Source organism: Rutidosis leptorrhynchoides, chromosome 5 (assembly GCF_046630445.1).
Source record: "Rutidosis leptorrhynchoides isolate AG116_Rl617_1_P2 chromosome 5, CSIRO_AGI_Rlap_v1, whole genome shotgun sequence".
In the NCBI taxonomy this organism is placed as follows: domain Eukaryota; kingdom Viridiplantae; phylum Streptophyta; class Magnoliopsida; order Asterales; family Asteraceae; genus Rutidosis; species Rutidosis leptorrhynchoides.
Window position 1 is genome coordinate 97,739,156 of NC_092337.1, and position 12,459 is coordinate 97,751,614.

At 35.1% G+C, this 12,459-nt stretch overlaps 1 protein-coding gene across 1 annotated transcript; it reads right to left on the reverse strand.

Annotated features, from left to right (window-relative positions):
• Positions 1-1,196: 1,196 nt before the first annotated feature.
• On the reverse strand, positions 1,197-5,182 carry LOC139847392 (protein KINESIN LIGHT CHAIN-RELATED 2-like). Its single transcript, XM_071837061.1, has 3 exons — positions 5,045-5,182; positions 1,565-3,416; positions 1,197-1,458 (listed from the first exon to the last, which is right to left on the reverse strand). Exons 2-3 carry the CDS (start codon positions 3,373-3,375, stop codon positions 1,284-1,286), a joined length of 1,986 nt encoding a protein of 661 aa, XP_071693162.1. The 5' UTR covers positions 3,376-3,416; positions 5,045-5,182; the 3' UTR covers positions 1,197-1,283.
• Positions 5,183-12,459: the final 7,277 nt, after the last annotated feature.

Consider the following 12,459-nt stretch of genomic DNA (forward strand, 5'->3'; position numbering starts at 1 on the left):
GTTGCATATAATGTGGGTGCACAGCAAAAGCATCAATACCCATTTTATGCGTAAGATGTGGGTCAAGAGCAAGTCTCAGTACAAAAAAAAAAAGTCTCAATACCCATTTTTTGAGATCCCATACATCGGTTCGTAATCAAAATCAAATACCTTCACTTATTCGTAATTATCAAATACAAAAACAAAGTCATAATACCCTCATTTTTGAGATCCCATACAACAGAAAAATGTCAAATGTTCATATGCCAAAAATCCAGTCTTCAATCAAAAAATGTCAAATGATTATTTTATTTTCACGATGTTGATATCAAATACCCTCACTTAATTTAACTAACAGTTCATATGCTAGATGTTGATTTTTTCAATATTGGTTAACATGTACAAATAAATAAAGGGAAAAAACAACAACAATGGCATAGTTTTCCATATAATCGACTAACCTACATATTTTCGTATATTCTTCGTCGCTGGTATTATTGCCGGAAATGGTTCAGGCAACTGCAACCACCGTCGCACATCTGCAACCACAACCGCCCATCATCTTCAGCCGCGTTTTAAAATCAATGTTTGAAGTTGTTGACTTTAAAGGTTGTTTCCTCTTGATTTTAGGTTTGTTGTATATTTAAGGCCCCCATTGCTTCTTATTTTATTCGAATTGAGAATTGATATGGTTTCAAGCTTGGATTTTGTTTGGTTGCGTTTTTTTCTAGTGTATGTAATTTTATTTAGATTTGAGAGGTGGAATGACTTTAGATTTAACGTTGATTTGGTTTTTATTTATTATTTATTGGAATTGGAATTGAAATTGGAATTGGAATTGAAATATGACATCAGGTGGTTCTAGAAAGGAGAAAGATAAAGATAAGGAAGAAAAAGAAGATAAATAGTGGAAATGGCAATTTTACCCTCATGTGCCAAGCACATGAGTAATTTAACTGACGCTTCTGACGTGTGTTAGTGATTTGGACTCCCCATGAAACGAATGCATACCACAGTGACCCCTCAAGTCAAAAAAATTCTTTTAGACTCCGGTTGTAATTTTGAACATACCACAGGGACTCCCCATGTAATTTTGTCATATAAAAAAGACTCACAAGTCAAGTATTTTAGGACATCATTTTCAGTTACCAGGGTGGTTCCAAACTTACAATCCAAAAAACACAAATCTGCTTTATTTATTTAACACAAAAAAAGTAAAAGCATTATTCTATCAATTGGATTTGGTGGAACAGAAATCCCAAATCTAAGTTATGATCTATACAAACCAAACTTTGAAAATGAAATTAAGCGTCAAGAAGAAATTCAAGCGAAAGTGATTTCTTGTTGCGATTTCGACCCGCATCTTCAAGCAGCTCCGCCAGCCTCCGCTTCTCGTCAACCACGTCCGGGTTAGCCGTCCCGAGCTTCTCCTCTCTCATTCCCACAACATACTCTAGTATCTCGATTGCGTCGTTCCACCTAAAATGTAATAAAAATAATCAAAATTATATCAAAACCAGTTTAAACCGACTAAAAATACATTATCACCGTAGACAATTATTTTGAGATAGATCATATACGATACCTGCCCATGGCGTCATAAGTGCCGGCAAGATTGCTATAAACCCCGAGTGTATCCGGATGATGTGGGCCATACTCGGCCTCCAAAATACCCCTCGCTTCTTCGAAAACATCAGCAGCTTCATTTATCGAGTTAGTCTGAACACACGCGAGCCCCATTTGGTTCAAAGCAACCCCAAATAAACCCGATTTTTTCTCTCCAACAATCCTCAATTTCGAAATCGCTGATTTCAAACAATCATACGATTCAGTATACCGCCCCATCATGTAATACAATACCCCAATCTGGGCCTCGATTCCAGCCACAGTGCTTAACTGACCCGGGGCCTTCCCGTATGCTTTAAGCGCCTTCTTGAGTAAACTAAGTGATTGGTCAAACTCATTCATTGACTCGTAAATACCCGATAATTCAATTAACCCGCTAGCGATTTCTTCTTTCGAGATTCCTGGAATGGGCTTTAGGTAAATCCGTAACGCATTTTCACAATACGATTTTGATTCCCGAAACTTCCCGATCTTGTTGCTGACGTCAGCCAATCTTACAAAAACCGAAGCAACCGATGGGTTGTTTTCCCCTTTCGTTGACTTAAACAAATTAAGCGCTTTCTGATACGAAAAAACCGCCTCATCATAACGGGCCAACGATAAATAAACATCCCCGATACACACATCGATAGCAGCAACATCGTTATCATGCCCTTCTGCAGCCATAGCCATACTTGCTAACACGTACTGTTCAAGGGCAGTTTCGTAATCTCCCATCGAATCACAAATCAGGCCCATAAGCCTTCGGTCTGCAGCTTCTTCTAATGACCCCGGTGACCCGTTTTTATGTATATCAAGTGCCATTTGGGTCAACCGTTTCGCATCATCAAACTGCAACCCTTGAACATGCGCCTCAGCTACGTACCTACATGTTTCAGCAAATCGAGCATCGGTTTCACCCAAAACTTGTCGTTGAATCTCTAACCCCGCAGTATAACAAAGTATCGAATTTTCATAATTCCCGATCATCGCGTACGCATCACCTAATTGCATACAACCAGCAAACTTCGCAAGCGAATGCTTTTGACCTTCATCCATATTCGGGATCTCGATCGATCGTTCCAAAATAGGAATCGCCTCATCATAACGCCCCATGCTACAATTCAACGCTGCTACAATATGCAAACACATAACATACTCCAAATTCGCCTTCTCAAATTCAATACTTTCGAACGATTTCAACGCTCGTTGAGCCAATTCAAGCGCCTTCTTCGAATTTTCACCCGTTGCCAACAAATCCCTCGCTTGTTTTAGCAAATAAATCGCCACATCTTCATTTGGCGAACTCTTTTCGTTCTTTTTCTTGGGCCCACTTTTCTTACCAGAAGGTGGTCTGCTATTCGGGCTTAAAGTTTTCGATTTTGGCGATTTGTTACATTTCAATGCTGCTTCTTTCACTTCTTTATTATCAACCGACACGATTTCTTTCGTACCAACATTGTCGTCTTGTTTTACTACAAAATCGCCTCCAGCTAAAAACCGTAACTCGGAGTCAATACGTGAGTCTTGACCGTACGATAAGTAACTGAATCTCGAAGGCGATTGATCGGAGCTTTGCATATCGCAAACATTGTTAAACAACTGCTCAATTGAAGTATCAACAGCATTATCATCTGGACTATTTACGCCTAAATCGATCGAATCACTTACGGGGCTATGCGTGCTTAACGGGCTTCTGGGGGACGAATTACTGAAAAGTTCCTTGTTATGCACGTAATTGTTGTCGTTGATAGGATTTGATGTAGACTGGTTGATCATGAGTTCAGGCATTTTAAATTTTGTTCAATGAGGAATATTATCAAACACCTGGTCTGCATATATTTTGTGAAAGCAAATAATTAGGTTATTAATTAAGTGATCATGGAGGTAATATGTTATAAAAAATATGAAATTATGAATTGAAGATTTGATGAGTAACAAGTTGACCAAATAGCTAGCCAACACATTATGAAACAATGACATCGTTACAAACAGGTGGATAATACATAAAATAATATACCATTTATTTAAATAAATATCTTCTTTATTTGTATAGAAATACATATATAGAATAGCTAACTTAAAAATGATATATGGAGTACTTTTTATTTAGTATTCTAAGATAAAAAGATTAAACTAATCAAGTAAAATGGAGACCAATTAGACATTGCATATTTACATCTAATAAAATAATACTCCACAAAAAGTAACAATGTTGCATTATTAATTTTATTCAAATATTTCTCTTTTTCTTTTATAAATCGAGAAGGTTAAAACGAGACATGTTAACAAAAGTATATTGAAGTTTTTCTTGGCTAAAATTTAATACTCTATATTTTTTTATTTATAATTTTATCCCTTACATTTTACCTATCTTTTTGTCTTATATTTAAAAATTAATAGTATAAAAATTTTGCCTAAACATTTTTATCTATTTATAAAAGTTGACTATTAATTTAGGACAACTTAACATGGAATAATGGACCGTCAATATGGACGAACAGTATTTTGAGAGGTGACTAACGTATAATTCTTTTTTTTTTACCATTATATATTATAAAATTATAAATTAACTTAATCAAATTTTATACCAATATTAAAATTAAATATTACACTAATAGCTCAAAAGTTTAAGAGAATAACTTCACTTTTATCTTTGTGAAGTTCTGCCGGTGCATGTTTAACATGGTATCATGATAATTTTGATATTTTTGTTTCTATATTCAACTTTTTTCAACCGTACAATTTATATGACGTTGATAATGTAAAACAATTAAGATAAGGAACCAGTTTATGAGCATGAAATTCGTCCACTAAAACGTATGTTTCACTTTAGTGTGTCAAAAAATCATAAGAACATGCATGAACAATGAAGAATATAAAGAGAATAATTTGAGTATAAACTAATGAATGTTTTAGGATATTGTAACTTAATTTAATGTTAACTTTCATTCTCTTACGCAAAGGTTATATATTCTCTTCTCCCAAAAATTTATAAAATTAAAAAATTAAATAATACGTAGTACTAACTTTAACATCCCAAAACATACATATACTTTTATGGCGTTGACCAAAACGCAATAATAAATTATTATTTAATATATAAAATAAAATTATCCAACAAAACATGAGGTTTTAGCAGAAGTCTTATTGATGTAATAAAAGAAAAAATATGAATAACTATAATATGAAAATCAACGATTTGATAATACTGGATTAAACTCCAAACTAGTTTAAATTTATAAAATTTGGTTTTGATTCATTTGATCATTTCTAGCTAAATTTCAAATGTTATTCTATTAATCGGTTAAAAACGAAAGGAAGTCACAATTTTTTTTTTATTGAAAGGCGAAAGGAAGTCATATTAACATGTTTTTTTAGTAATTGTATTTCATCGTGTAAACACAGAACAAAGTTATAATTCAAAATCCATTAAAGAATGCGAGCATAAGAAACATACCTGGATGATGAACGATTTCAAGGATCACAAAGTGAATTGGTTTGTAATATATGAAGAGGAAGAACACCAGGAATTAAGAAGAAAGAGAGTAAAGGAATGATTTAATGAAATATGTACGAATGACTCATTATAGGTGTTGTATGGTGTATATATATCAATAGAGATGGAAGTGCATACCAATTAAAGAAGGGGAAAAAAGGTGGTTGATGAAAAAGATAATGGCAAAATATGGAATCAAAACTATAGTTTAATATATATATATATATATATATATATATATATATATATATATATATATATATATATATATATATATATATATATATATATATATATATATATATATATATATATATATATATATATGAATTAAGGTTATAGTATACGAACATAATACATACTCCGTAATATATATACACATACATAATAATAAATAATATAAATATAAAATATACAAAAAAACGGAGTGGAATTGATTAATTGAGATTGTGGATTGAGGTGGAATGTAATTGTTTGAAGCAAATGAAATGAAATGAAGGGGACTTACCTCCCACCAACACTAGTGCAAATTTTCTTTCAACATCTTGTTACTTAACATGTCATTTTTTGATGTGTATTTTTCGCTAAAACTTACCTATCATTGTTAAATTATCTTTCATCGTATTTCAAAACACGTTTTGTAAACAATTTGTTCTGTCTGATTACTAATAAATATTACGGAGTGTAAATATGATATAGATAAATGAAATACACAACCCATTTATATGGGTTTTACGTGGTGATATAAACATCCAGTCTAGTTGTTAAACATTTCACTATCAGCATCGTCCTTAATATTATTGTGCGTGGCTCTTAGCCCGTCAATCAATTGAATGTCAAAAACGCCTTCATGAACGGAGATATGCCTAAGATTGTCTACATCAAACAACGTTCTGGATATGTTAATATCACATTTCCTATGAATGTGTGTCCGCTTTATAAGGCACTCTTCTATGGCCTCATACGACAAACCAACATACTATACTACATCAAAGGAGCCTTTTACTGGCGACATTTTGCGACGACATGTCGTGAAAAGTCTTTTGCGACGACATGTAGTCGCTTATATGTCGTTCGTAAAGCCTCGTCGCGAAAAGTACTTCCCGGCGCCTTTTTTGATTTTCTTCCGACTACGATGGGCCCACGTTGAATGACACAGTCAAAACTAAAATATAAAAAATGGCTGGTGTTCTCGACGAGATGTCGTCTAGAATATTTGGCGAGAATTTTTTTTCATATTTGACGCCAATACAAAAAAGTGAAAAAGAATTCGGTAAATTATTAGCGACGACACTCCGACGACATGTCATCAGGATATGGTGGTCAAAGAAAAGCAACAAAAAGTCGGACAATGAAGTGATTTTTGTATCGTTTTGTGGCATTTATCCCAACGAAACTTGTCGTCGGGAAAAGTGTCGTCGGGAATGTACACCTTTCTTGTAGTGCTTGGTATAACCAGTTTGTCGTTTATGTTACCTATCCTGGGTTCACTAGAAATAAACTAGACACATCTTTGTTCATTTATCGTCACGATACGAACGCTTATATCTACTTTTGTATGTAAATGAGAACATCCTTACCACCTCATTCACGTCACTCTTTCAACAGGTCAAAACACGGCTTTCTTGTGAGTTTGCCATGACTTATCTCGGTCCCTTGCCATATTTTCTTGAATGACAAACACACAGTTTGGGAAGATGAACTTTCTGAATCAATGAAGCCTCCAGAACTCTCATTTGAAGAACAAGAAGCTCAAAGGATGAACATCTCTATTGAAGAATGTCGACAAAGGGGAGAATTGGTTAGAATTGTTGAAGAAAGAAGAATCGGCATGACTTATCATCCATTAGATCAGGAAATCTACATCCTTGCCTCCAGTCTCAACATGCCTCTACAAGAATTTCTTGAAGTTAACAACTTGAGGCTAAGTACTGAAGATGAAAAGTTAATGTTTGATGAAGCACTCTAACTTGGCATTGGTTTGGAAGAATACTCAGTTCTTGTAACTATATAGGAAAGCAGAATGATGGCAGCCATAGCAAAAGACTTAAAACTCACTCTTGAAGATGATATGCAGGCATTATGGTTAGTCGTTCTCATGCAGTTTATTTCTCTCTCAAGCTTCATTTGCTCGATATTAGAAGAAATTGATAAATTAATAACACGGTGATAGATAAATAAAATTAATCTTTGATATAATACAATCTTCACACCCATCAGGGTTTACATCAATGAAAAATTATAGTACATACAATACTTGTAGAAAAAGTTAAACTACAACAATATGGAAAACATATCTCCTAATATATAACAATATATTCACAATATTCATTCCTAAGTTACTTTCACTTTCAAGCCTATGATATTTACTTGTACAGCTTGTAACGTATCATCGCCATTACTTGGTGATGATACATTAACACCCTAAAGCGAATAGGTAGAGGTCAAACTTGAAGCTTGATACTAAAAGATTTTTGGCCATAACTTGTTCTTCAAGTGTGTGATCATGGTCATGATCAAGTTTTTTCATATTGCATGTCTCTTATACATAATACCCCTTCAAGTGAAATAGTTGCTCGATCTAACACAAAGGAGACAAACTTGATAGTGCTACTTCCAGGATTGTCCTGATTGCACAAGTGGTGTGCAAACTAAGCACATCAAATGGTGCTTCATCTAGGTTCTTCCTAACGACACACGTGGTAGACAAATCGAGCACTTTAGGTTAAAAGAAAGAGAATATTAAAGAAGAAGAGTGTACGATCATGGTTGTGATTGCTCAATGATAGAGTGGAGATTGATAACGATTGTATAAATAGCGGCACGATAACGACCTGACTCAATCTCAATGTAGAGATGGCGGCACGATGAGGGCCCGAATTGTAGCGACCCGGCAAAATCGTCATTGACGGCGCCGCTAACTTAGGTCCCGTTACGTGGTCGTAGTCCCTATATGAGACTCGTTTGACCAAAATTATGTCGCATTCATTTGAAAGTACAAGATTTGCAAAGTTTAGTTTACCAAACGGATCGATAACAAGTTTAAGTTTACAAAAGTAGTAATGTATAAATGAAATAACTTGCGACATAATTAGTTGAAAATCACAGTTGCTATAAATAGCGTAAGTATGTATGTATGCTTGACTTCAAGCAAGAAATCAGAGTGTATGCATGTATGCTCGACCCCAAGCAAGTATGAAAGTACGCGGAAGCATGTATCAAATAACCATGTATGAACCTGAGAAACATATAGAAAACTGTCAACGAAAAACGTTGGTGAAATCATAGGTTTAGTAAATGAGTATGTAAGTAAAATAAGTTGAACCACAAGTTATAGTGTAAGTCGATTTTCTGAATCGTTTGAATTCCATAAGTATTGTTGTTTACCGAGCACCCAATTATCAAAGCTTAACCGTATCATTTACCTCAGCATAAAAGTGTTAGAACATACACCGTACCAGAATATATTTCATTCGCTTAATGGTAGCGAACCGTCCGAATGAGGGTTAGTCAAACCCGTATGGATCCACACAACATAGTCTCGCTTACACCATCTGATGTAATTAATGATAATTGAATTGAGGGTTTTCGTTCAAACTCGTCCGTATCTTTGTATTCGTATTCGTGTTCGATGTATAAAAGTATGAAAGGTATATATACATATGAAATGTATATAAGTATGTAACGTATATGTTTCTCAGCCCACGATTTAAAAATATAAAAGTTGTTGAAAAAGTGGGACTATGATCTCACCTCTAGTGCACGAGTATAAAGGTACTTCACAAAGTAAACGTGTGCATGATAGTTGCTTAGCCTTGACCTAAACAAGTAAGTTGTATCAATTAACCGGTTACGACACAAGGTCGGGCGAAATGTGTTCAATTAGTCCTATGGCTCGTTACGACTCGAATATATAGCATGTGAATCACGTTGTCAAGTTTCATGCAAGAATCAAGTATGAAACAAGATTAAAACGATTTCATAAGCGTTTTGTTAAGTTTAACTAAAAGTAAAACTTGGTCAAAGTCAACGAAAAAGTCAACAGGGTCGGGTCGGGTCCTGAACTATTTTCCTAAGCTTAGAAATCATATATGAGCATGTTGTCCAAGTTTCATGTTGATCGGGGGTGTGTAGCATGCTTAGAATTGAATGAAAATTGACCAAAATGGGCAGTCTGCCTCAGATGCGGCGCATCTGAGGCAGATGCGCCGCATCTGCAGCTGTATCAGCAATTCTGGGGCAGTTTTCACTTATACGATTTCAACTTCAAACGATCATAACTTTTGACTCGTTAACATTCAAAACACGTATCTTATATCGTTGGAAAGGTAATTTAAAGAGGAATACAACTAAACACATTTCATGAATCAGTTCCATTATTAACAACAATGAAAACCTCAATAAATGATCGTTAAATGTTCAAAATCGAAGTTTCAAGTTCATAAAACGCATTTCTTGACTCGGGAATCCAATTCACACATATGATATGCCGTTTTGAAGGTAATGAAGCATACAATACAACTAAAAAATTATCAACAACGTTTCATGGCATTCAAATCATCAAAAGTCCATTTTAAGAGCTATCAAACCCTAATCAAAACTCACAAAATCAATATTCATGTATTTGAAGTTTTCTTAATCAACCTATACATCAAAACGAAGATAGTGATACTAGTAACATGATTAAAACATGAACTTTAACAATTTAACAACATTTAATCACCCAAAACTCAAGATTAAGCACACCCATTTTAAATGTTCAAACTAGTTACTCAAAACAACAAATCGAGCAAACAAAACATGTATTCATGCTAGACACGAGCCATAGACACTAACTAACACCATTTCAAGTATATAAAATGAATTTAGAGAAATCTAGTGTTTTAGAAACTTTACCCAAACGAGATGAAGTTGGTACCAAAATGTAGAGGATGAAGAGAGGATCACGAATATGTAATTTGTTTTGTGATGAACTTCCTTGATTGAATTTAGATAATAAATCTTTGATGTTGGGGTTTGAAAGAAAATATGGAAGTAGCAAGAATGAGGGAGGTGGAATGGATGGAGGAGAAGGCCACTTTGACTATTTGACCTAGTCAAATTTTTTCCCACTTGGCAAGTTTAGTCCCTCAAGTTTCAAAGCGGGTGCGGGAATTAACCGAGCGAATATTTTTAAAACGCTAGAGTAAACGAGTGATGTTATAATTAAATAACGGGAATATTATGAACGTTAGTCAACAGAAAATACGAATTTAAATAACGAAAGATATTATTTAAAAAAAAAAGACAGTGTTAAAAATAATTTTAACGGAAAAACGAGGGATGTTACATTACCTACACCTTAAAAGAAATTTCGTCCCGAAATTTAGTTGGAAGTAGTAGTTGTTGTTTCTTCTTCAAAACCTTGCGTTGCAGATTCTACGAGTAAGTGAAGGTACTTCTTTGGGCGTTTCAAAGAACTTCAAATCGGGGTTTTTACGTTATTTAGAGTTTGGTTTCACGATCCATAATTTCAACCGGTTCTCCTAGGAAGTGAAGTTTATCATCGATAGCAAGCTCATCGAAAAGAATAACAAGTTCTTGTTTCGCAAGACACGTCTTTAAGTTTGATACACAGAATGTAGGGTGAACGGAATTTGTGAGTCGGAAGTGCGAAGCGGTAAGCAACGGGTACAACATGCCCCAAGCTTTCAAAAGGACTAAAAAAATATCGCGGATTTAGCTTTCTACGTTTCTCGAAACGGATTGACGGTTATTTCATGAATGAGTTCGGGTCCGGTGGTTTGCTTGTCACCTGCTTCGGTTCAACGATTAAGAAAACGAAAATTATGGCTATATGAGTTCTCGAAAGGTGTGGCGTTAATACTCGGATGAAAATTATTGTAGTAAGAGAATTCGGCTAAAGGCAAAAACCTTCCCCAAGTAAATTTGAAGTTAATAATGCAAACTCATATTATGGTTTCCAAGGTTTGAATCATGTGTTTGCTTGGTCCGTCGATTTGTGGATGATACGCGGCACTCATGTTTAAACGTGGTCCCGAGGCTTTTTGTAAGGCACCCCGAAATTTAGAAGTGAAACGAGGATCTCGATCCAAAACGAGGTACAGTTCTTTTAAGATACATTTGAACAAGCTTGTTAGGACCTGAAAACATTTGTTAGAAAAAGTTTCTGTTTTCTCAAGAATTTCGCGTCGCGGAAGATTTATCGGTTTTCGAAAACGTTCGTTAGGACTATTCACCCCCGTGGTGAATACTAGTATAACGTGAAGAGTCTCTCTTTCCATTGAGAATTTAGAATAAATATTTCCTTATACGGAAGTACGAGTGTAATGCGAGAGAAGTTTCCGCCTCAATGTGAGCATACCAAACAGTTTGTAGTTCGTCGATAAAATTGTGCGAAAACGAGATAGTATACACGTGTAACATACGTCTGATGTTGAAAGAATTTGCCATTCATTTGGAAGCATAAATATGGTTTGACAATAATCGACGATGTGTCCCGGGTATGGTTGTTATCAGTATTCTTGGAGTTGTCGGATGTTCAAACAAGAAAAATGAAATCATGTACATGGCAGATGGTGGTGATTAGGTTGATCGAGTCCAATCACCATCACGTGTCATTAGAACTTTGGTATGAATTACCGTAATATAACCACGTTGATCGAGTGTCGTTATATTACGCTATCTCATACCTCCATTCCCACATCACTCCATAGATTCAAGTTCGTGTAATCGTGAAAATTTAAAATGAATAAAGTGTAACGACGTCTCTAACGTGACTAGTATTAATCGAAAGAATTAGTGCAACTCTAAAGAAGCGTTCCCCGAGGAAAGTGTATAAATGATTGTTCACGTCAAAGCGGTTCAAGTCAAACAATAATGTATTCCGGTACGAGAAGTGTAACGAATCATGATCACGAATAGTACGCAACCGTAGTGATAAATAGTGATGACGAGACTCACCTAGAGTAGTGGTGATAGTAACACGAAATGGTAGATAGTAAGGAACACCGGTGTGACACCGATAGTAAGTTGAGACAGTGGCGAATAACAACGTGGGAGACAGAGTTCCCGAATAAGTGTGACTAATGAAGTCATCGTCATCCATACGCATATGAATCTTGAAATTAATGTGTGTTACCAGAAATGGCAGAGTACGAGTTCGTATGATGAAAATTTGGTACCATTAAGAAGTTTTCCTAAGAATAATTCAAGTATAATGCACAAGTAGTCAAGTAAGTTCTATCTATAGCAAATGTATGTCAGAATGCAATGGCTAACTATCCGGTTGTAGTCTAGACTCACTAATGCGTCCTAACGACTCTGTCAGATACACTAATGCATATCCTAGTTCCCTACAACCAACGCTCTGATAC